The sequence below is a fragment of the Triticum aestivum genome, chromosome 5B, assembly GCF_018294505.1.
Source record: "Triticum aestivum cultivar Chinese Spring chromosome 5B, IWGSC CS RefSeq v2.1, whole genome shotgun sequence".
Lineage (NCBI taxonomy): Eukaryota > Viridiplantae > Streptophyta > Magnoliopsida > Poales > Poaceae > Triticum > Triticum aestivum.
In genome coordinates this window covers 702,168,245-702,194,028 of record NC_057807.1, presented here as the reverse complement: position 1 = coordinate 702,194,028, position 25,784 = coordinate 702,168,245, and the positions used below count along the sequence as shown (strand labels likewise).

Genomic DNA, 25,784 nt, shown 5'->3' with positions numbered 1-25,784 from the left:
GTTCTTCACGGTCGCATTTGGATTTGTTCATCGAATTTTGTTACACCATCGCATGATCATGTCTTGGTTTGCAGGACGCACAAAAAATGGTAGTAAGATGCAACACGTCTTTTCACAGTCCACGGTGCAAGAGACAAGGTTTTTGCTTGCAGTTCGTGTCACTGCCGTAGATGGTGCCATGCTCCGAGATCACCATGAAAGCAAACTCTCCGCTTAATTGGGAGAAATGTTTCACCGTTGCGAAAACAATTTTAAAAATATACTTTCCCTCTTCATGGAAACAAATGTATGTTTGTATTGAAGCAATTCTTTGATACATGGAAATATAGTATCGTAATGATTTGGAAGCAAATCCTGGTCATATGCGTCATTTTACTGTATGGAAGCAATTTTCATTTTTTTTATACGCAAGTTCCAAATTTTTTGGAAGCAATTTCCAATTTATTTTGATGCAAATACCAGATTCAATGGAAGCAAAGTCCTATTTAATTTGATGGACGCAAAATCCAAATTGCTGGCATTCCCAGTTTGTTCCCTATGTCACCGTTGATGTCGCCAACCTAACTTGGTGATCAATTCTGGTTGTTGTGACCGTAGAAGCAATTTATTTGAGTTGTCGAAACTATCAAATTCTAAATATATTGAAGCAATTACTGCTAACAATGGAAGCAATATTTTCCGGATGACTGAAATACACAAATTCTAACTAGATCGAAGTGATTGCCGGTTGCCATGGAAACACTTTGTATGATCGATCGGAGCAAAAATTTCAACCAGATGGAAGCAATCTCTCGTTGCCTCGGAAGCAAATTCTGTTCTTTCAAGAGCAGTGTTTAATGGAAACAAATTTTAATCTTGTCGAGACCTCTTTTATATGCTACACTCAAAATAATATTTTAGTCGCTTGAAACATTTTTTGTTTGTGTACACTGGACACAAATACGATCTAACTACCGAAGCAATGGTCAGTTGGTGTGGAAGCTAAAAATTTGGCTCAATGAAGCAAACAAATTTTGGCCCGATGTTAGCAATGTATATTTTAATGGATACAATTTGACAGGCTGGCTGAAAAAAAAGATCATGTGTACGAGACAATTAAAGTTAAATCCGAAATAAGGATTGGAAACAAAATTATGGAAGCAAATCTCATTCATGGAAAGCATGGAGCCTACTCAATTTGACGTTCCCTGGTTTATAGGAGTAGTTGTAGGAAACCAATTGATCACAATTAATGCGGACTCACGCATGCTGCATGCAAACTACGTTATCATGCCCGGTGTTGTACTGCCAGATCCGATGGCCACCGTGTTTCCATCCTACGGTCTGTGACTAGTCTGATATGACGCAAGGGATCAGTAGTCTGATCCCTAGTAGCTCCCACTTTAACTTGCTGTGTTTTAATTTGTGGGGTGCCTCCATGTCTTGGGCCGGCTATAAAGGAACTCACATACGTGTAGCACAATGCCAAGTTTTGCCAACAACCAATAGACATTTCTCTCATCGGAGCGAGCGGCAGAGAGAGAGGGGGGGAGATGGCAGTGGCTGGCTGCGGTGGCAGGGAGGAGAGGTGGAGCCTGGCAGGCGCCACGGCGCTCGTCACCGGCGGCAGTAAAGGAATAGGGTATATTTATCCACACAAGCTCTTGCTCTTAGTTCTACGATCGCAGCTACTCCCTCCGTTCGGAATTACTTGTCTCGAAAATGGATGTATCTAGAACGTTCTAGATACATCCATTTTCGAGACAAGTAATTCCGAACGGAGGGAGTAGTATCTTAGTATCTCAATTTGTCCTGGACTAGACATGCCATCGTGGAGGAGCTTGCTGGGTTTGGGGCGAGGGTGCACACCTGCTCCCGGAACGCGGCGGAGCTGGAGGAGTGCCGCCGGCGGTGGGAGGAGAAGAACCTGCGGGTCACCGTTTCTGTCTGTGATGTCTCGGTGCGCGCCCAGAGGGAGAAGCTTATGGAGACGGTCTGACAAACATTCGACGGCAAGCTCGACATACTAGTAAGTTGTGCCAACAACCAATATTCAGCTCTGATTGAGCATCAACCAAGTGAAGGGTTTAATAAATTGCTAGCTTTGTGTATGTAATGCATGTGAACAATGCAGGGCAATTTTGGTTCAAGCCTGCTGCTGAATGTACGGCGGACGACTTCTCGAATCTGATGACCACCAACTTGGAGGCGAGCTTCCATCTAAGTCAACTTGCACGCCCTCTTCTCATACACGCTTCTATTGCTGGAGGAGGCAGCATCATCAACGTGTCCTCCATTGGAGGCTCAATTGCCTTCGCAGGCTCCACCGTTTATGCTATCACAAAAGGTACCTACATATGTACTTAATTGGCAACATATATATAATATACTATTGTGCATCTAAGCTATGAAAGTACTATATATATAATGGAATTTAAGTTTTTACAATGTACAAGTTATAATTCGATTTAAATGGAGTCTTAGCTATGTTTTCTATGACTACTGTATCATCTGGAGAAATTATGTACAAGTTACTACATATATATAATTTAAATCTATGTTTTCTATGTTTCTATTAATGTTGAAAGTTAATTTGGTACCTAGCTAAAATTATGTGGGATCCATCTCTCTCTCTCTCTCTCTCTCTCTCTCTCTCTCTCCATGGTTATCTTTCTCCTCTGTTATGTAGGCGCGGTGAACCAGCTTACGAGGAATTTAGCCACAGAGTGGGCCCCTAACAAGATCCGTGTGAATGGCGTCGCCCCAGGATTTGTCACAACAGATATGATTAAAGATGTAAGCAATCGCCTAGCAAACTTCCTTCTAGTTTAAATAAAAGCACATGAATTTTAAACCATATTATGGAAAGTATTTATAAGATAAATAAGTTCACTTCACATGGGGAGGGAAAAAGATTCCAACATTTCAACTCATGTGTAAAATAGCTAGATCGTAATTGATTGAAGCAAGCACTAGTGCATTTTTCACTATGATACGAGTTAGAGAGAGTGACGGATTTATACTCAATCACGAATTCATGGCCAAAATTTTGGGAGAGCATAGCTTGATCTGTTTGCCAGTTTCTTTATCCAAGAAATTAGCAACTTTTATTTTTGCATGCTACACTGCCAGCAAGTTTTCATATATTTTTCTAATTAAATGTGGATAACAAGTAGTTGTTGTGGATTGATAGGTAGATTCAGAGTACATGAAGCAAGAGAACTCGAAGACCCCGTTGGGACGGAGTGGCAAGCCGGTGGAGATCGCCTCGGCAGTGTCATTTTTGTGTATGCCGGCAGCTTCTTACATCACCGGCCAAACCATTTGCATTGATGGTGGTCAAACCATTAGTTCTTAGCCATGAACATCTTTATCGCCGCTAAATAATTTCATCATTACTTGGGTGAATAATTGTATAAGTGAACAAAAGCTAGTCTTGAGGTTTCAGGCTAGTACCATAGTATCTGAGTGACATTGGTATGTATCCTTGCACGCAACACCCCACTTGTATAAACAATATTAATATTTTTGACGCCGTGAATATGAAATTTATTCCTATTTGTCATATTGATGTGCACTGGAGCTGACTTTGAATCAGTACAATACGAAATATGTTCGTATTCGTCAGACTGATGTGCACTGGAGCTGACTTTGAATCAGCACGCACACACGAACTCTCAGTACATATATAGCTTAGTGGTCCTAAACAAAGTGTTCGGTCGGTATCATTTCATCAGTTGATTTGACATATAGGGTGCTATGGGAAATTCAGACATGACAAGTGACATGTATTTTTTGGAAATCCAGATAATACAACATGACCCTAAGTTACAGCAGGGATGGGTGGAACATTATTTTCAGTGTTGGACTACTAGTGGAGGTCAAGAGACTAGCTAACAGCTGTTGTAGATTTCTCAATGATGTAGTAGACTAGATTATGTAAATATTGGCTCAAACTTAGCAAGTGCCTCCGGCTTGGTCCATCTTTTTTTATGACAAGGTTTATGTTTTCTGGCATCATTATTCTTTTTGTTGTTCTTTTTTTTTGGCATCGTTATTCGAAGGAACGTAATAATAGTTTTGAATTGCTGTGAGCTATGCACTGCTAAAAAAGATACCCCCTGTCAGTTCTCCTATTCTTAATATGTTGTTCTTAATTCGCTTGCACCCTGCACCTGTTGCTGACTATTCACTACAACTTGTAAATAAGTTTGTTAGACATTGGGATTAGATGAGAGAACAAGAACTTGTCAAACTCTTGATTTTGGTACCCTTTTTTTGTGAGACTAAATTTGGTACTTAATAAGCTACTTGGGGCAACATCTTGTACAGAGTTAATCAACCGGAACACAATACAAGTGTTCAACAGAGATGGTCATCAACTATCCATAATGCAAACACACTTAAGTCTTACTAGGAGTATTACCGAAAGCAATCAATCTACTGAAAAAAGAAAAACATGATGTATGCAGCAAGTGGCAACTAAGATCACTCCTTTTGTGGGTGGGCCTGCTTGAGCTTCTATTAATTTGTAATCTTCTTATCTTCCTGGACAAGGACAGTGTTCGGTCCTTTGGTACGACATTCTCCCAGCAAGCTAAGCCAGTGAGCCGTTGTCATCATCCTAACCGTACCAAATGAAAATCATGTGTGAGCCTCGCAAGCCAGAAACAATCATGGATAAAAATAATGTGCTCTCCTAACAATTGACTATGATTAGTTGTTGCTCCTTTTCCTTGTTTTGTTCGTGGTGGTTTTGTGAAGATTCTTGGAGATTTTTTTGCAGTCGTGCACCGTTCCTTTGTGGGGGTTTTGTGAATATTCTTGAAGGTTCAATGTATTTTTTTCCTTTTCTCTATTTTTTCTTCCGGTTCTCTTTTGTTTTTGCTTATTTTTTCTGTGTGTTTTCCCTTTTTAATTCCTATTCATTTCTAAATATACATTTTTTAATACATGGGAAAGATACTAAAACATGGTGAACGTTTTTCAGTATTTGCTAAACATTTTTGTTGTATACAATGAACATTTTTTAATATATGGTGAACCTTTTCTATATATAGTGTATATACTTTTTTAACATACAATGAATAATTTTAAACACAAACTGTAAATATTATAAATATACAAATAACAATATTTTATATATGGTGAACATCTTTTAAGTACACACTGAACATATTTTAAACACAACCTAGAAATTGTTTTAATATAAAATGAACATTTTAAAATGTATATATTTTAAAATAAATTGTAAATATTTCCATGCATTTCAAAACTATATTGTAAAAATATAGTTTCTGAGTATTTATTTAAATGTGCCTCTACACTTCTGACCCATTAGGCTAGCGTGGGTTTCCTCGTCGTGTTAGAGGCCTCATTGTCGATGGCAAAGAAAAGGGGAAGAAAAAAGGACCTCCTATAGGACTGATAACAAATGTAGAAAATTTTGTGAATATGTTTAAGAAAAAATACATTTTTAACCAAATATTTTAGTTGATGATATTTTCTCAAAATGGGAATAATTTTCCCAAAACATTTAACATTTTTTACCAAAAAAATGATTTTATTTTTAAATTTCAAACATTCTTTAAAGCTTTCGAACTTTGAATTTTTTCTAAGTTTTAGAAATTCCAAACAATTTTTGAAAATTATTTTCTGGAAAATATGAACATATTTATGAAAGTGAACAAAAGTTTGAAACTCTAGAGAGTTTTTGAAATTTTCAAACAATTTTTGATGTTCTGAATATTTCTTGAAGATTTTTAAAAAATAAGATTTGAATTTTTTTTGGAATTCTGAACGTTTCTGAGACCAAACAAGTTGTCAAATGCACAAATTTTCTTTTAAAATTTGTAACATTTCTTGAAGAGTGAACATTTGTTTTTGGAAATCTGAACTTTTTGAACATTTTTTGAAATATGTGGATTATGAAAAAAATATGAAGAAACAAATCAAAAAAGACACAGAATAAAGAAAATAAAAAACAAATGAAAACCAGGAAAAATGTTACTGAAAATACAGGAAAAAGAGAACTGATAAAAGGCGAGATAGAATCTTTTAGAAAGGTCCTAAGACCAAAATACTGTGCTGCATTAAATGGGCTGGCCCACTTTGGTTTAACGGTCGAGCGCCTATCCGTTAGGTCGACTACCAACACGCATGAAATAGGGTTATCCACAAGAAACAAATAGGCACATAGACTACTCTAGTGTCCTAAGGATTTTGTTGCACCCATTCAATCGGTCCACATGGATATCCCACTTAGCTATATTAGGCATGCCTACACTGCAATTGCTTTCTCATCTCATGGGTCGGCATTGCCATGTACAAGGCCGCGAGAGCTATATTTTGACTAGTGTGCGTGACCACAGAAAGATGAGCCCAGATGATCATTGTCAGTTTTGCGACATTATTTTGATTCATGGAGACGCTCCTTAGTTTTATTTTTATGGGATTTAATTGATGAAGGGTTTAGGATGACCAAGGTGGTTATTCCATGTGATTGCAAGCAAATAGTGGAGAATATAAAAGGTGGTTCCGTGGGCTCTTACTTGCCCATCATTAAGGAGTTTATTCTTAGGTCTAGCTATTTTGAAAGTTGTTAGTTTTGAAGGTCGAGCTTCAAATTTTGAAGTTCATATTCTTGCCAAACATGCCTCTTTGCTTGATCAGGGTCGCCATATATGGCTTCTTAATTCGCATGACCTAGCTTGTATCCCTACGAACGTTTATAATGAGCAATAGAAGTGTTGGCAAGTCCCTAAAAAAAGACTAATGTGAGACCAAGTTTTGCGAAATGACAAGTTATGAGGCACCTCTTGTAAAAAGTCACCCCATCTTCTCAGCCACGGGCAAGTGGCGCACTGCATGTCCGCCACTTGTCGCAACCTGGGTGTTTTTTGATTTATTTTTTCGTACATTCTTTTATTCAAAATGTTCTATCTCTTCAATCGTGCGTCCAAATCCCAAACCATCTTCACCGTTGAATTTCTCGCATCCAGATCTTAGCACCTAGATCCCATATTAAACGGATTTGACTTTTTTCATTAAAAACCAAGAAAACCGAAAACTAGAAGAAAAAAAGAAAAAGCAAAAATGTATAAAAAACAAAAACCTAAAAAAACCGCCAACTAGAAAATGAATAATGAAGAAAAAAAGACTAGAAATCATAGTTGTAGTTTTTCACCTTTTTTTCTCAAGAAGCACAATTTTTTTCTTTCGAAAAGTATAGCTATGCTTCTCCTGGAAGCACTGATTTTTTTTAAAAGAGGCAAATATGTGCTTCATGTGGAGGCACATTTTTTTCCTTTCTGAGAAGCACATATGTGCTTTGCAAAAAAAAAAGATTACTCCGGAACCTAGGGAAAATAAGGCAAAAACCAAAGAGCCAAAAAAAACCACAACTAGAGGGAGCGCTAAGCACGCAACAACTGCCCGCGGCTGGGCGCACCACTTGATGCACTTGAATACCAAGAAAGTGACCCTTCCAGGAGCCCTGAAGGGGTAACCATTGATTATTATTATTATTATTATTATTTGAGAAATGGTAACCAATGCTTAGTTGCTACCCAAGTTTCATCTTGCAATAGGCGATCTGTAGGATGGGCCGGCCCAATTAAGACCTACACAAGCAATTTTGCAAAAGTTTTGCACCGGTACATAGAACATTTCACCAGTTATGGCAAGTTTTACGAAGGTTCCATGTGTTTTTGTATCTTTTTCCGATGTTTTACATTACTATTTTCAATAGTTTTTCTTTCGGGTTTTTTGTTTTCTTTATTTCTTGTTTGTTTGTTTTTTCTTTTCTTCTCTAAAATACACATCAACTTTTTTCAACACACATTGTACATTTATTTATAAGAAATGTAGATACACGTTGAACATTTTTAAAATACATGATGTTTTTCATTCAAATACATGTTTGAATTTTTTTTGAATAAATGTTAACCATTTATCAAATAAACACTGAACATTCTTCGTATACACATTGAATATATTTTAATACATGTGAAACAGTTTTAAAATCCACCTTGAGTTTTTAAATCATGATTAATATTTTTCGAGTACACGTAAAGATTTTTTATGTACACGTCAAACATTTTTTGAGCTCACATAACATTTTTCAATACATGATGAACAGTTTTCTAAAATGCGTGAAAATAAATTTCTTCCAAACGTGTTATCATTTTTTAATGTCACAAACAATTTTTTTAATGGGCCACACAAACATTAAACTTGCGTGAGCAAATTGTTTACACTGCATGCACATTTTTTAAACACGCGAACATATTCTTTGATTGCCACGAACATTTTTCTAAAATCTACCAAAGAAATTTAAAGCCACGAGAAAAATTTATAATACGCGGTGGACAAATTGTTTTTTAATAAAAAGTTCCATGTACATATCTATATTGTAGAGCATTTTCGAACATAAGTAAGAAACAATAAAAGAAAATCATAAATAAAGCCTCACATTGGAATAAAAGAAAAGCAAAAACAAAAAGCCTATAGTGGGCCGGCCCACACCTAGCTTCCTTTGTAGTGAGCGGTGATGCGTCTCGCCGCAGGTGAGACAAAGCCGCGCCCTGTACAAGACTTTACAAAAACACGTGGACACACTAGTAATGTGTTTATGAGAGGCAAGTCCAAGAGCTAGAAGATCATCGCCCTTATCAGAGGCTCCATTGTTTGATGCCAAGATGTGAGGGCTCCCAAAAATGTCGACGATGCGGGAGCAACTAGGTAGATGCTACCCTTTGGTGGGCTTTCTAGTGGTTACTCGGGAGAGTGTTTGGAGCGTTCTAGAGCCATCATGTGTCACGCGATGGATGCTTCCTCCACTGGGACATTATTGGTTTTTTTTGAAGTTTTGGGGTTTTCAGGTTTTTTCTTCTCATTTTCTAGTTTTTTTTATTTTTAGTATTTTTCTTTGGTTTTTTGGTTTTTATTTGTTTCTGTCTGTGACCGTGCGAAGCGGTGTACTTCACGCGAAAGCACGGGTGTGCTTCACCCACCATGGGAAGCACAAACTATATTACTTGGGAAGCATAGTTGTGCTCCCATGGGGAGCACAATTGTGTTTCACCCCCACCGGAGCACAAGTTAGTTTTTCATGGTTGCACGAGTTAGTACAATTTGAAAGCACATGTTAGTTCACTTTGAATTTTCATCTGAAAAAATGCTCTTTGAAACCTATCAACATTGGATATAGTTTTGAAGATGCCGACGCGATGAATGCAACGGTAAAAACGGTTTGTAATTTCGATGACGGTTCACGAGATATTTTATTTTGAACAAAAAATCTACGAAAAAACACAAAAAACCCCACCCATCCCTCCCGCATGCGGCAAAGAGATCTCACTAAAAATCTCTGATTACAATAAATGGAGCACATCTGGTGCACCACTTGTCGCCACTGGACGAGATGGAAATGTCCTTTGCAACGGCTACCCATCAATTAGTAATTTCGAGAGCATGTGCACACAGCTCCAAAAAATGGACCCAATCCATGTCGCCACTGGACGAGATGGGAATGACCTTTGCAACGGCTACCCATCAATTAGTAATTTCGAGAGCATGTGCACACGGCTCCAAAAAATTGACCCAATCCATGTCGCCACTCACGAGATGGAAATGACCTTTGCAATGGCTACCCATCAATTAGTAATTCCGAGAGCATGTGCACACGGCTCCAAAAAATGGACCCAATCCATGTCAGGGTTCACCCCTGTTTTCAGCAATTTCTTAGGTTTCTTTTGTGTGTGTTATTGTCTTCATATTTTTGGCTTTTTTTTCATTTCCTCCAATTTGCAGTTTTTTCTCATTTCTTACTTTCCTTATTTTTATTTCTTCTATCCTATTTTCTTCCTTTTTAGAAAATGTTCCCTTTTCTTATTTTGTTTATGTTCTTTTAGTTTATTTTGTATTAAATTTATTTCATATTATATGAATATTTATCCACATGTGCACGAATATTTCTTAAAGATCTGTGGTCTTTTAATACATATTTAATTATCTGAAGATCGGAATATTTTCAAATATGTGTTGAACATTTATTTGCACACTTATGAGCATATTTGTAAGTATGTGAGCTTCAAAAAACAGGGAACTTATCCTGAAAAGATATGTAAAATTTAAATAAAAAATTTATTTTAATATGGGACTATTTTTAATACATGTTGAACATTTTATATCATAAGTTTGAACATATATATTTAACATATGTGGAATATTTTTTATTTTCCTCATACTAGCTTTTAAATTTTTTTAATACTGACTTTTGGCAATATTTCCTTCAAACCTATTAAAAATTTCTTTTCTAGAACATAAAGAATCAAGAGTTAATGGGACATGCTCTCGCGGCCCATACAAAGGGCATGGCATCAAATAGGAGGATTCCTTTTGGGAGTCTGGCAGCTCAACTCATGATGTCAATGACGATGAGATGATCTCTACGTACCATCACTCTGAAATAACTTATCCAGAAGGCATGAAAGATAGATTGCATCGTAACAACCCCCCCCCCCCCCTAGCTAGGATCATCGCCGTTGCACGGCAACTAATTACTAAAACTTCTTTAAGAGGTTGTATGGTGTGTGTGTGTGTGTGTGTGTGTGTGTGTGTGTGTGTGTGTGTGTGTGTGTGGCGGGGTGGGGGTGGGAGGCTACAACAGAACCACCTCTTAGGGTGAAAAACATAGATAAACTAAACCTGAGCTCTCATATCTCCGATGGATGGGTCAATTCGACCACATAGATTTGATTTGAGGCTTTGTACATTTCACGAAGACATCACTGACTAACTGCTATATACGAAAAAGAGCCTTCCACCAATTCCCATGTGGACACCGAGCCATTCTATCGAAGATCCAACTATGTTCACCTTTTCCTTTTTGTTTCACCCTAAGTTCATGGAAATTATACGTCGTCATGGTCACCCAAGGTAAAAAGTAAAATTGCATATACGCACGATGGAGGGGACATCAACCTAACACGTGGTGTGCCTGAAGGTCCGGATAGACGAATAGAGCTTCTCTTTTGTTTTTGGAATAGAGCATTTTTGAGTGATCGCTTAGAGCTTCTTCCCTCTTTTTTTTGTGAGAATTATCACTTAGAGCTTTGCCTCCAAGATAAGCAGTGCCGATGATGTAGATGAAAGCCACGGTCATTGGAATAGGTGACCACACACACTTCCATGTCGCGATGGGGGGGGGGGGGGGGGGGGGGTTGTTGTTGATCACGATCGAGAGCGATGATGTCGTGAGCTCCTTTGGGGCCTCAATAAAGCTCGGAAACATTGCCCATGACAACATCGAGCACGTGGAGCATGAGATTATTTGATAGCACACACAACAGAAGCCTGTGTATGCGCCTTCCTCGTTGCCGGCCCTAAGAATAGGTTAGGCTTGATGCCCTTGAAAATTCCAAACCGACCAAGTCACTATGATAATGGTCTCCATCTTTCACTGTTGGTTCGTCACTCCCCGTAAATATATAGTTAATGGTGTCGCCTGCAGAGCTGGTTCCTCATTCGGCGTATATACAATGTTATCACCTGCAAATTAAGTAGGCGTAGCGGCATGTCACAATAGCGGCGGCCGGCCGTATCTTTGGCCAGAAGCGGTGAAACACATTCATCCTCGGGATGCACGAAGCGGCCATGTCATGCGTGCCTGCCATCTCCAGCTTGTGGAGACGTTGACAGCTTAATTTGTTGAGTTCTTGAGCGTGCCTTGGGTTCCTGTCCTAGCTATAAAATGGATCTAGCTAGCTGTCCGTGGCAACAGTTCACTCATTTGAGCGAACGACAGAGCTAGGGGCCGGATGAGATGGCTGCTGACTGCGGGAGTAGGGAGGAGATGTGGAGCCTGGCCGACGCCACCGCGCTCGTCACCGGCGGCAGCAAAGGGATAGGGTATATCATATGTTCACACATGCACTCATGCCTCTCTTCTGCTCTTCATTCTACAAACGCAGTTAGTAGTCTTCTTTACATGTTACTCCGACCCTCATCTTAAGTTGTCCTCGACTAGACATGCCATCGTGGAGGAGCTTGCTAGGTTTGGGGCGAGGGTGCACACCTGCTCCCGGAACGCAGCGGAGCTGGAGGAGTGCCGCCGGCGGTGGGAGGAGAAGAACCTCCAGGTCACCGTCTCTGTCTGTGATGTGTCCGTAGGTGCCGACAGGGAGAAGCTTATGGAAACGGTCCGACAAACCTTCGACTCCAAGCTCGACATACTAGTAAGTTACGTTCTATATATGGAAGTTAAACATGCCATGTACTCACTCCGTCTCATAATATAAGATCGTTTTGCAAGCAAAACGATCTTATATTGTGGGATTGAGGAAGTAAGTTATATATTTGATGCCTCAACGCGACGTTATTATGAGTTAGTAAAATCTCCCTTCATCCAAATAATATAGGTGAACAATGCGGCACAATTGTTCTACAAGCCCACTGTTGGATGTACAGCGGAGGAATACTCGAACCTGATGACCACCAACTTGGAGTCGACCTTCCATCTCAGCCAACTCGCGCACCCTCTTCTCCTACACGCTTCTATTGCCGGAGGAGGCACCATCATCAACATGTCCTCTATTGGAGGCTCAATCGGCTTTGCAGGCTACACAATTTATGCTACCACAAAAGGTATCTACATGTGCACTGAACCAAATATACTATATAATGACATTTGTTTGTGTCATCTGAACAAAAAGGCGTCCATCGTTGTATGAATTTAAAAAATATTATTTGGTACCTAAAATTAAGTAGAATCTATTTTTGTGATGATCATATTTCTACTTTATTATTTAGGTGCAATACACCAGCTTACGAGGAGTTTGGCCACCGAGTGGGGCCCCGACAACATTCGTGTGAATGCCATCGCCCCAGGTTTTATCACAACCGATATGATTAAAGATGTAAGTAGCGCCTAGCATGCATTTTCCTTGTTTAAACAACAATATATGAAATTTAAACCATATTTCATATATATTTTATGAGATAATACGTCACTTTATATTGGGAAGGAAAATTATAATATTCCAAACGATCTATTATTTGCACCAAAATAGCCATCTCTTAATAGACCGAAGCAAGCGCTAGCACTGTTTTCGCTATGGTACAAGATTAAGAGCTTGTCGGATCGATATTCCAATCACTAGTTCATGGACAAAAAATCTGTATAGCATAGCTTGTTCTCTCTAGTCTCTTCAACCAAGAAATTAGAAGCCCTTTTTTCTCAAACTGCTAGCAATTTTCACGTTTTTTTAAATTAAATGTGCATAACAATTGGTTATTGTCGATTAATAGATTGATACAGAGTTTATGAAGCAAGAGCACTTGAAGACCCCGTTGGGACGGAGCGGCAAGCCGGTGGAGATCGCCACAGCAGTGTCATTCCTATGCATGCCGGCAGCTTCTTTTATCACCGGCCAAGTCATTTGCATCGATGGTGGTCGAACTATTAGTTCTTAACTATCAATTCCACTGAAGACCGCTTCATAAGCTCTTGATTTCTTGGAAAATATATGCGTAGGAGAGTGGAGCAATAAATAAATAAAAACTAAGTAAGTTATGCCAACTAACAAATGGCATCATTGTGGATACCTTGGCACATTTCACGGAACAGCATACGTATGAATGTGCAAATTTGGGCCTCATTTTTACTGAATATATGAGTCATGCTTGTTTTGTATGAAGATGGATGGAGGACTACTATTCAGTTTGAGTTGTAAAATAGACTATTATAAGCTTAAGATGAGAGCATCCTTCGCTTGAAAACTTGAAAGGGTCATAATATTCTAATGAGCAATTCGACCACCCAATATTTTTTCGTGCCCGAATTGAACCACCCAATGTACGGGCAGCATAGACCTACACACGCCAAAGGTTGATCCTCAGCTTAAAGCCCCTTCAAAAGGATTTCTGCTTGCTCTGTGAATGTCTCACTAGAAGATATGATATCCTGGAATTGAGTTTTAACATCTTTTAGGTGTTTACGATACTCATCCATAAATTTATTTACCTGTTCAATTTCTAACGAATCAAGTTATCCTCTTTTTCCGGTATAAATAGTTGTTATCTGCTCTTCCCCTGGGAGAGGATTGCCTGGGATTATTTAAGCAATTCCCTTAATCATCAACCCATTGCCAAGTGACTATGTCTTGTTTATCGAGAGCAGAGGTGAATTGTGCAAAGTCTTGTCACTCTTGTGAATTGAGCTAGTTTCAATTATGATTTGCGGCTGCTTGTTTCAGGGCTTTAATTTGAGCCGCGAATCCTCAACGAAAACATAAATGGAATCTAAGCATAGTTTCTTATCAAAATGTTATTTTCAGCAAAGCCATTTAATTTATCAACGGTTTACTAGAAAGTAAATGGCAAATAAACGGCGTCCGCAAGTCTCGTTTAGTTAGCTTTAACTATCTCCATAGTTCATTTCCTCCGAAAATAAATAAATTATTGAAATATTAGATCATAAGTGGGTTTAGACGGGATTAAATGGGACCTGGTTTACATCCCTACGGTTTAGCAAGTCCTATGAGGTCTTAGCACGATGACTTCCCGACTATCTACTACAATAAGGTCTGCCCGGCTTTGATGATGGAGGGGCGATGACAACGGCGTGCCTTCGGCTCGCTCCAATGCTTCTAGTCATCGCTAGGTGGTCTATGGGTCTAAATGTATTTTTTTTTTACTTCTAGCGTTCTTTGTACTACCTTAACGGTTGAAACTAGCTCCTGAGATACCGAAGATGCGGTAGCCTGCAAAGTTGCACATACGCAAGAGCATATCAACTGGAATCTGGAAGTAGGCATGGCATTTGACACGCTATTTCCTCTAAGACCAAGATACCGAAGATGCGGTAGCCTGCAGAGTTGGGCCAGAATGGAGCCCCTGAGATTGATACATGTGAGGTTGAGGACGGAGAGAAAAGAAAATTTACCTGCATGAGGTGTAACAGATCCAACGAGACACCGATCTATCGGCAGAAAGACGTGCCGGTGGTCCAGATGGCAGCAAGGACTCCAAGAGGATCGGTCATTGATCGAAGCTGAGCTTTTTACTTGTGTGCTGTGGACAGCGAGAGCAGCGGTGTATTTTATGCACACAGTACTACGCAGGTAGCGAACCTTGACCTCAGGGACACATTCCACAATAGTGCCTACATATCTGCATATTATTGCATATCTTTTAATAAATTTAACAAAACGTCCATATACCAACGACTGAAATAACACTGCTCATTCGGCAATACAAAACATGAACTCAAATTGGCAATTATTTTCTGAAATACAGCAAGAACAAAGCTAGGCTACCAGCCACATCTCATTCGCACACCTCCGACACGAAGGACAACTTCCCCCGGGGGACGTCGAACGTGAACCGCGTATTCACCTGCTGCGCGGCGCCAATCACCGTCCGGCGGTACCCACGGCCGGCAACCATGAACCGCGCATTCATGCCATGCACCTCAAACAGCCGATCGGACGTGAACCACAGCTCGGCGCCGCCCTCAAAGTGAAACGCCATGTTGGGGAGCTGCTCTTTCACCGATTTGTACATCCGGTCAAACCAGAGCGGGCCGCCCGGTGGCCCCTTCACCGGGTCCGGAGGTGAAGACGGGTCACCACTCCGGTCAAACCAAGTTGTGTCAGGAGGGAGAGTGGCAGGTGGCTCAAGGAGAGCACCCCACCAAGGGTGTTGTCCTTGTGGAACCCGGTGGACGAGTGTGCGCAACCAAACACAACACGGGGAACAGACTCCCTGATCGCGCCCGATCGGCCGGTGCGGAGGTGGAAGGTGTCGCGTGAGAGGTACCCGGTGACCGAAGAGAAGTGGAAGGAGCAGCCGTGAGCCGTCTTCCGGTAGGGTGTGATGCAAACAGGATCGTTGTTGTGGACGTCGTGGAATATGGGCGACGCGCTTGGTGAGAAGAGGTTGCCGACCTGCGGCGGCGACGGGTGGCACGGCTCGCACATCACCCATGATGTGCTGATTTCGGTGTCGAGGCCGAGGACCTTCAGCCTAGTGCCTTCACCGGTGCCAAGCGACACGAACACGCCGTAAGCATACTGGGCCGATGTTGAAATCGGCAGACGCAGGTCCTCGGTGGTGTAGGCCGAGCCATTGTTAGCATGCCCGTCAGGCACTGTCCGACTAAGGGCGACTAGCCGAAAGCTTAGGCCCGTCGTGTTGCTCGGATTCGCCCATGCGAGCGCAAAGCTCAGGAAGAAAACTGGGAGAACAAGTGTTGAAACTAATCCAAACATGGTTGCTTATTTTTGTGCTTCTTATTCCTCAATGGATCTGGCACCCTCTAGCACCCTTTTATATTGGAAGTTCTTGTGCAGATTTTCTTCTTGGATACCACTCCATTAAATGGGACGAAGTTGTTCTAAAGGATTTTGTTAGTATCCTCAACATGGATTCGTTTCATTTATGGGCTAGAATGCCTTTTGTTGGTCTGTAAGTTTAATGTGAACCTCACATTCCTGAATATGGATTCGTTTCATTTACGGGCTGGAATGCCTTTTGTTGGTCTACAAATATAATGTGATCTTCACATTCTTGAATATGGATTCGTTTCATTTATGGGCTAGGATGCCTTTTGTTGGTCTATAAATTTAATGTGATCTTTGCATTAATGGAGTGATATCCAAGAAGGAACTAGTGACTTCAATCCAAAAAATACATCTATCATCTCCATCAATAAAAAGGCGATTAAATATCATTTATCATCTCTGTATATGGTTGTTGCAGTCTTAATGTGATTGATTTTAAAAGTATTTCATCTATCATCTATCATCTCTGTATAATGCTGATTATGTCCGCAACAAAAAAGCGATTAAATATCATCTATCATCTCCAGCAACCAAAAAGCGACTGTTATTCTGTTTTTTAGTGATTGATTTGAGATTAGGGTTTCACGAATTGAACTGAGATTATGTTTTTCAGCATGAAACTAAGATTATTTTTAGTCAGGAACTGATATTATGTTTTCTGTTTTTAATTTACCCTGGCACGTTTGCAGAGCAAACAGAGGAGTCTGTCGTCCCGCCTTGTGCAAGATGGACGAACCCTTGCCTCAAGGACAATCTCTACAGGCTTTTTGTTTTTCCTTTTCTTGCTTATATTTACATTCCTAAAATGCTCTAAGAGATAGATATGTATATGTAATATGCTCTAAAAAGTTCACCACGTATTATAAAAATAGTCTGGGAGTGTTAACAATTTTGTTCTCAGGTTTTTCAAAAATGTCCGTACACTCAAAAAACAACATGTGTGTAACATTTTAAACAATGTATATTATATATCTTTTTAAATAATCATGCAACCTTAAAATATGTTCATAACAAAAAAAATGTTTGCACGTTGCAAAAAAAATGTTTGGTACATTTACAGAAAAAATTTATACAATATTAAAAAAATCACATACTTTAAAAAGAATGTCTCTTACCATTTAAAAAAAAGTTTGTGACATTTAAAATATATGATCTACTCCCTCCGATCCAAAAAATTGCCATGGCTTTAGTTCAGCTTTAGTTCACAAAAAAGAAAGCATGCTGAGATACACACCCAACCTGCTACACAATAGATGTTTCTTTGTGGGGAATTATTTAATACTAGATGTTAACACAGGCTGGAAATAAGCAGATCTAGTACCTACTATATTATTGGGATTGTTCGTGTGCATTTCATGAGAAATTAAAATTCATGATGGGCTGACATGTTCAGGTTATTAGACCACATAATTTTTAACAACCTAATTTTGGTTTGCAAAATCTGTAAGTTGTAATTCTCCTGAAATATGGCCTTGTGCTACAGTTGTCAATGCACTTCATCTTATCACTGACCATGGTTGTATTTTTACCTTTAGCTATTTAGGGCAGAGCTATTCAGCCTACAACATATAATGACTGTTGTGATGACGACCGCGATGTTTTTAGTTACAAAGTTTCTCATGCGGTTAAAATAGTTTCTCGTACAGTTCGTAATCACCTTAGTTAACTGCACTAACACTTTCTTGATTCTTTAAAAATATTTACACATGATCTTTCTAACCACATTACTTAACTGCAATAACATTCCCCATGTCCTGAGTGGTTGTGGGTATCCCAGCCGGCCCGTAATCTCCTTCACTTGTTCTGTGGATAAACATGTGTTGCTTAATAGATTTATGACACTCTGCACAAAACATCTCCTTCACATGTTCCCCTTCACACTTGCTTAATATTGATGCATGATCTTTCTAACCACATTACTGGACTGCAATAACATGTCCCCTGTCCGGTAAATTGTAATTACACATATTCCAAGCCAGTACCTACAGGTTGTAATTTCATACTGAATGACTATATGATGGCTATCATGTCTGTCTTATAAATTATGTTATCTCTACAAGTAGTAGACACTAGTGGGGGGTAAAATGATGCATCTATACAGCACCTCAAAGGCCCTCACAAAAGAAAAATGCTTTTGAAAGGACAATGTCAACAATAGGCGAAATGGCCCTCTAAGGAGAGATTGTCCAGCAGTAGAGCATAGTGGTCTAAGTGTAGTTTTATGTGCACATCTCAGCCTCACAGGAAAGAGAGCATCCAATATAACCTGAGAATTGAAGACATAATTGCCATTGTGTTGCTTAGCACACAAACCCTATCAATTATGACAGGAAGGGCTATGAAAGCGTGAGATGGTGAAGAGAAAGATTCTAGATACATTAACCAACAAGGAACATGAGCAGTTCAGCAACAAAAAGCAACATCAATCAATCAACCGCCTGTGCTGGTTGTGATTGTCAGCAATGAAACCAGCAATGACGAGGTCGTTTCCATGTAAAATAGCACTACATAAACAACTGACAACTTGGAGCTTTAATTTCTATCTACTACTCCCTCGTCCCATAATATAAGAACGATTTTAACACTATACTAATGTTACAAACGTTCTTATATTTTGGGACAGAGGGAGTAGTCATCTAACCAGCAGTGGTATCAGGTTAACGGTGTGCTGTTTCAATATCTTCACTGAATGGCGGGCTGGTGGTGGTGTTCCAAAGTTCACATGTAGCAGATCACGTCGTCAAAAGAGATCATATATATATATGCAAGCAACAGGGTCACATTTCATATGTATGCAAGCAACAGGAGCGAATTCAGCATATTGCAGATCATATACAAGTATGCGTGCATCAGGGAAATTTGTGCTCTCTTGAGAAAAGAATGTTTGGCCTTGACATGAAACGGCATAGTTACTTGAGCAAAACTTATATGCAGCATACATCTTACATCACTTGCAAACTTATATGTGCACATCTCAGCCTCACAGGAAACAGAGCATCTACTATAACTAAGAAGTGAAGCACCTAATTGCCATGTATTGCTTAGCACACAAACCCTATCAATTATGACAGGAAGGGCTATCCAAGTGTGAGACGGTGAAGGAAAGGATTCTAACACACATAAGCAGGCCAGGAACATGAGCAATTCAACAACAAAAGGCATCATCAATCAATCATCCATCAGCTGTGCTGGTTGCGATAGAGGTCGATCAGCTCAGATATGTGCCACTGAAACCAGCAATGATCAGCTCATTTGCATGCAAAATAACACTACATAAAAAACTGACAACTTGGGGCTTTAATTTCTATACTTTGCATATCTCACATGCTAGTTGTCATCTAACCAGCAATGGTATCAGGTCAATGGTGTGCTGTTTCAAAATCTGCACTGCGTGGTGGTGGTGGTGTTACAAAGTTCACATGTAGCAGATCATGTTGTCAAAAGAGATCATATATAAGCAGGCAACAGGATCACATTTCATTTGTATGCAAGTAACAGGATCATATTTCGTTTGTATGCAAGCAACAAGAGAAAATTCGGCATATAGCACATCATATACAAGCGTGCATGCACCACAGAAATATATGCTCTTCTGAGAAAACAAATTTTGGCTTTGCCCTCAAATTGCAGTTACTTGTGAACAATTTATATACAGCATACATCATACGTCACTTGTAAATTACATATACAGATTATGAATATGGATAGCCTCTAGACATATCAGGAACCTCTACAAACACTAAACCCTCGGCACCCTCAGACCTAACAAGAAACATAATCTGAGCAAGATAAACAGCAAAGTAAAGCAGGTAAAAACCGATGCCAAAAGAACTACAAAAGCCAGTAAGATCACCAAACAAGTAGACACTTCATGCGATTTCTCACAACATGCCCCCTCTTTTTACATGTGAGGTAAGAAGGTAAGAGTTAATCAGACCACTAATTAGGGAGATCAATGGCTCAGATCTATTATATACTCTTACCTCTCATGTGAAAATAGGGGGTAAGAGGGAGCATGTTAAAACTGCTCAATAAGGAAGGCAAATTTTAAATCAACTAAGACGAACCAAAAGTAAGAAAACATAAGCATGCCTAAATAGGACAGCACGCCAGTATCAGACGGCTATGCACCAGACGAAATCATAGTACATATTGATAGTAGCAAAACTAATGCAAGTGGTTACGGTATCCCAATCAAGGTTCAATGAAAGCAAAATATTTTCATGGATTTCAGTTCGGGTTTCAGTCGACAATCGTTCCAGTAAAAGCTACTACGTACAGATCTCCAGTGGAAGAGATTTTTATGGGGGGTTAATGCCTTCATAGTTTGAGGAGTGCAAGAGCAAATAATATGCAGGTTCAGATCTATACGCTGAAAGGAAACAGGTAGCATTCATCATTGAATGCAACTTAGCCAGGTCTCAAGTCAAGTACACACATATTTGTTTGTATGGCAGAATGCAAGACGCAGGCCCTGTCACCTCCACTACCTTGGAAAAGGGGGTCAACTCAACTGGCAGCTGTTCATACGTATTTCCACAAGATGGTTGAAAATCACTGCAGACAGGATGTGGGGAGCATTTTGGAAGATGCATCCCTTCTCATCCAATCTTGGAAGTTCTGTTTTTTTTTCCGATAGATGCCGTTTTCATTGACTCAAAACTTTATGAATGTGAATTAGCAATTATTTTCCAGAATACAACATGAACAGACCTACGCCGCCTCCCTGCTGCACAGCTCCTCTGCGAAGGTCAGCCTCCCCGCAGCGACGTTGAAGATGAACCGTGCATTCACCTGCTGCGCGGCGCCAATCACCGTCCGGTGGGACCCATGGCCCTCGACCGAGAACCGCGCTGTCGTGCCACTAAACTGAAACAGCTTCCCCGACGTGAACCACATGTCACCGCCATCCGCGAAGTGGAACACCATGCTGGGGAGCCGCGTCCGCACCCTACTGGAAATCTTGAAGACGAGCGGGCCGCCGGGCGGCCCCTTCACCTGCTTTGATCCTAGCTCATTCATCTGCGCCACCAGCTCTCTCGCCACGACGAGGTACGCTGGCTCCACGATCTTGGTGATGGTCTCGGCGGGGTTGATGCTGCAGCCGTGTCTGGTGAAGACATGTCTGTCGATGTCAAGGCGCTTGTTCCCTAGGCTGATGCCGATGAGGCTGAGGTGGTAGCCCGAGGCACTCGCGGTGAGGGCGGTCGTGTGGGCATCCCGTGGCAGGCTTGGGACTTCTATGCCAAATTGGATGAAGCCGCTGGGGTTGCGCGAGGTGGTGGGATCGGGGAGGCAATAGGAGAACCTCCCGTCGGCGCGCGAACCAAACTGCGTCAGGAACGAGAGTGGTGAGGTGCTGAGGGAGAGCACCCCGCCGAGGATGTCCTCGTTGTAGAACCCAGTGGTGGTGTGCGCGCAACCAAACGCCACACCGGAAATAGACTTCACAGCACTTCGCCCGCTATGACTCAGGTGGAAGGTGTCGCGTGCGAGGTACCCGGTGGCGGAAGGGAAGGCAAAGGAGCACCTGTTGGCCGAGTGGATGCGGCGGTAAGGTGGGACGCAAACAGGGTCATCCCTGCGGACACCACGAAACGTGGGTGACGCGGCGGGCAAGAAGAGTCTGCCAACTTGATGCAGCGGTGGACGACACGGCTCAACACATCACCCATGACGTGCTGGCGGCAGTGTCGAGCGCAAGGACCTTCCGCCTGCCGCCTTGTCCGGTGCCGATCGACACGAACAACCATGCACATAGTCGGACGGCGGCAAGGCCAACGGACGCAGGTCCTTGGCGTTGTAGGAAGAGCCATTGCCCGCGTCCCCATCAGGTACACGACTAAGGGCGACAAGCTGGAAGCTCAGGCTAGTCAAATTGGCTGGCTGCGCCCATGCCATTGCAAAACTCAAGAAGAGCAGCGAGAGAACTGCAAGTAACTTGAACATGGTGGCTCAGGAATTCAAGCATATACTAGCAGCTCCAATGCTTCTTGTTCTTGTATGGATATATAGCAGATCGCACCCTTATATATATACCAGGTATTCTTGAATATGGCTGCCATTGATTGACATGAAACTGTTCTAAAGGATTTAGGTATCCTTCCAATGGGTTCATTTCATTTATAAACTAGAATCCCTTCTGCTGGCCCAAACATTTAATAGTTCTTTGGAATGGCAGGAATTAGTGACTTCAATTTAAACAACACATTTATCATCCAAACAATAAATACCGGTACACTTGAGTATCACTGCCTCTTCAACACTTGAATACTGTTCTAAAGGATTTGGGTATCCTGACAATGGATTCCATTCATTTGTAAAGCTAGAATCGCTTCTGCTGGTCCAAACATTTAATATGTTATTGGTATAGCAACATATCTATTATTGAAACAATAAATTTAGACATTTATCGAAGATTTTGCAAGTTCTCTGTATGTAGTTGTTACAGACTTGCATTGTACAACATCATTCTCATTTTTGACAGAAATACAGATTGGTGATACTTCATGAGATACGTATACAAGGCGACAGCAAAATCCTCAGGATTGTATATGAATTTCGATATTGTCGATCAATCTAACCTTTCCAAACCATGCGGCGACACAAATGACAACAGGGCGGTCGATCGTCTCCACAGGTACCAAACTTTCCTGCTCCACAGTCTGCGTTGGCATCACAGATTCATTCAATACAAATCAGTAATTTATTATGATCAGTAAAAACATTTTGCTTGAGAAGCTGAGATGCCACACTTAGTTTTATTCTTTTTACTAAAATCAGCAGTATGCTGTTCTAAGAAATAAAATAGCTAATTATGCTGAATTGGACTGTCTGGTGCTACAAATTATACAAATATACCATGTTGGTTTCAAAGGTTCTCCAGGAAACAACCAGCACCAGTGTTACAACAAAAAGGGACCATACAAAGTTAGGAGTACTTGAGATGCTCAGTATGGCATTATTTGTTTTTAAAATAACCAAAACTCGAACGGTTTATCTAAACAGTGGTACATTGTTCCAGAAGAAATGTGTAAATTATTATGCTGATATTAGGATCTCTGATGCTGCAAAATGCAAACTAGAGCTAACATCATAGAGATTTCAAAGGTTCTCTAGGACACAACCAGCATTAGTATTACAACAGGAAAGTAAGTGAACCACAGTGAGGTACTCCTCTGTCTCAAAATGTAAGACGTTTTTTGACACTACGATGGTGTCTATTTGGGAACTCAATCACTAGATAAATTGCTTTACAAAAAACACTAAGGATACTTGAATAAAAAAAGGTTTCAATATTACCTCAACATAATCAACACGACCGCCAGCTTCAGTCAGCGTCTGCACTATCTGATCCTTTATATGTTCGCTAGCACTGTTGCTATTATTCAACGCAGCAGTTCTAGCATTTACCAGTGATCTACTAATGGATAATGCCTACAGAAAGACAATTATCAAAGACAGATTATATTGATAATTATCATAAATAGGAGTATCATAATTGTTTGTTCCATGACATGTATCAACTGCTTAGTCTTGTCTTTGTGGATTACCCAAAACAATAATAACACAAAGGCAATCATAAATGATAAGGCATTGTGAGAAATTTAAAATTCAGAAGTCAGAATACAGGTGTGCGAACAGTGTCAGTTTGTGCAGAAGACAAACCTTCTCCCTTTCTTCAGGCGATAGGCGGACGTTGCGAGAGCTCATGGCAAGACCATCTGCTTCTCGCACTATTTCTGATCCTACAATCTCCACGGCAAAATCAAGGTCGCGAACCTGAAAACAGCATGAGCATATGTCACTATCTCAGTAACTGAAGCAATTGAAATACTCTGAGCTGATGGAATTAGCATCTGAAAAACGTAACTCAAGGCATGAAGCATCGAAACAGAAACAGACTAAAACGATTACTGAAATGGAGCAAAAAATGCTCCCCAATTCAACATCGTGAGCAAAGAATGGGCCAAAAACTATGTGCCAGATAGATATGTAAATCAAGCAGATAGATGCACTGAAGAAGCATATTCAGACTGCACATTGTCATTCATTTTGCACATCTGTGGCTGCTTACCATTCGGCAGATGAGGCGCCACTGCTGATAATCCTTCTTCCCGAACATGGCGACGTCGGGCTCGACGACGTTGAACAGCTTGGCGACGACGGTGGCCACCCCGCGGAAGAAGACTGGCCGGCTGGCCCCACACAGCCCCTTCTCCAGCCGCTCCACCCGGATCCACGTCTCGTGGCCGTCCCCGCCCGCGTCCAGGCAGGAGGGAGCCTCGGCGGCGCGGCGGGCAGAGACAGCGGCGCCGCGGTGGTAGAGGTCCGGGGGGTTGAAGACGGCGTGGACGGCGCCGGTGGAGGCGAGCTTGCGGAGGTCCCCGGCGAGGTCGGAGGGGTAGGTGGCGAGGTCCTCGGTGGGGGCGAACTGGCTGGGGTTGACGTAGATGGAGACGACGACGGCGACGGGGCCGGGCACGGCCGCCGCGGCGGAGACGAGCGAGAGGTGGCCCTCGTGGAGGAAGCCCATGGTGGGCACGAGCACCACCGTCTTGCCCTCGGCGCGTTGGCGCCGCGACCACGCCCGCATCGCCGCCTTGTCCCGGATCACCTCCGGCTCGCCCGCCGGCGCCGCCGCCGCCATGGGATCGGGAGCAGAGCAGTCGTCAGATGAGTCCAAGCGGAAGCGGAGAAAGAAGTCAAAGCTTTGGAGGGAGGCGACGGGGAAGACGATAAGATTGCGGCGGCTCTTGTGGGGGAATCGAATCGGGAGACGGGAGCGAAAGAAGTGTTTTTTATTCAAAAACAAGACGGCGACGGGTGTTGTTTTGGCGAACCGTCACGTTGCTTCCGTCCCGTCGGTCGATGCCAAAGCGCACCTGATCGCCGGGTCTTGCTCGCCTCCGGTTAGGGCTCGCGCGCTCGATGGGGGGCCGTCGCCGCCGCAGCAGCAGGCGGGAGCAGGCGACCGCGCTCTCCTCGAGAGGGAGGCGTCGGAGGGGGGAGAGATCCTGAGGAGGAAAAAGGAGATGATGGAGGCGATGGCGGCCACAGCCATGGATCGAGCCGACAAGCTGGTGGCGTACGAGCGGGCGCTCATCGACCAGTACGTGGCCAGGGGCTACGCCGAGGACGAAGAGGAGGTCACCGACGACGATGAGGAGGATAAGAAGTACTCCCTCCGTAAACTAATATAAGAGTGTTTAGATTACTACTTTAATGATCTAAATGCTCTTATATTAGTTTACAGAGGGAGTAGCTATGGCAGCAGCAAGCAAAGGGGGTCAATAATTTGCAAGATGTTCATCGGCTCGTGCTGAATATTCGTACTATACATGTTTTTTACCACCCTGATGTTATTATCACCTTAATGGCTACTGGTGATTCTCATGAGCAATGCAATGCTATTTTGGCAGCAAGAAATTGGCATGACCTTGCCTCATTTTGGGGCAC

The 25,784-nt window shown here is 41.7% G+C and overlaps 2 protein-coding genes and 3 pseudogenes across 2 annotated transcripts; 2 read left to right on the top strand and 3 right to left on the bottom strand.

Moving 5' to 3' along the window:
• The first annotated feature begins 1,511 nt into the window (after window positions 1-1,511).
• LOC123117824 (noroxomaritidine/norcraugsodine reductase-like) lies at window positions 1,512-3,337 on the top strand (annotated as a pseudogene).
• Window positions 3,338-11,806: 8,469 nt separating this feature from the next.
• LOC123117823 (noroxomaritidine/norcraugsodine reductase-like) lies at window positions 11,807-13,472 on the top strand. The gene is made up of 5 exons (XM_044538499.1): window positions 11,807-11,892; window positions 12,011-12,218; window positions 12,402-12,627; window positions 12,793-12,899; window positions 13,291-13,472. The coding sequence occupies exons 1-5, from the start codon at window positions 11,807-11,809 to the stop codon at window positions 13,453-13,455; spliced, it is 792 nt and encodes a 263-aa protein (XP_044394434.1). The 3' UTR covers window positions 13,456-13,472.
• A 1,837-nt stretch (window positions 13,473-15,309) lies between these two features.
• LOC123115342 (uncharacterized) lies at window positions 15,310-16,253 on the bottom strand (annotated as a pseudogene).
• A 4,081-nt stretch (window positions 16,254-20,334) lies between these two features.
• LOC123114368 (aspartyl protease family protein At5g10770-like) lies at window positions 20,335-22,364 on the bottom strand (annotated as a pseudogene).
• A 235-nt stretch (window positions 22,365-22,599) lies between these two features.
• LOC123114370 (pantoate--beta-alanine ligase) lies at window positions 22,600-24,983 on the bottom strand. Its single transcript, XM_044535811.1, has 4 exons — window positions 24,403-24,983; window positions 23,994-24,107; window positions 23,628-23,762; window positions 22,600-22,990 (listed from the first exon to the last, which is right to left on the bottom strand). Exons 1-4 carry the CDS (start codon window positions 24,973-24,975, stop codon window positions 22,868-22,870), a joined length of 945 nt encoding a protein of 314 aa, XP_044391746.1. The 5' UTR covers window positions 24,976-24,983; the 3' UTR covers window positions 22,600-22,867.
• Window positions 24,984-25,784: the final 801 nt, after the last annotated feature.

Excerpts from the sequence above, each read along its gene's own strand:
- LOC123117823 (XM_044538499.1), top strand. The coding sequence starts at position 11,807 with ATGGCTGCTGACTGCGGGAGTAGGGAGGAGATGTGGAGCCTGGCCGAC. Across the intron at positions 12,628-12,792 it reads AATTTATGCTACCACAAAAG|GTGCAATACACCAGCTTACG; the intron begins GTATCTACATGT and ends TTTATTATTTAG. Across the intron at positions 12,900-13,290 it reads CAACCGATATGATTAAAGAT|ATTGATACAGAGTTTATGAA; the intron begins GTAAGTAGCGCC and ends GTCGATTAATAG.
- LOC123114370 (XM_044535811.1), bottom strand. The coding sequence starts at position 24,975 with ATGGCGGCGGCGGCGCCGGCGGGCGAGCCGGAGGTGATCCGGGACAAG. Across the intron at positions 23,763-23,993 it reads CGCCTGAAGAAAGGGAGAAG|GCATTATCCATTAGTAGATC; the intron begins GTTTGTCTTCTG and ends GTCTTTCTGTAG. Across the intron at positions 22,991-23,627 it reads GTCGTGTTGATTATGTTGAG|ACTGTGGAGCAGGAAAGTTT; the intron begins GTAATATTGAAA and ends ATGCCAACGCAG.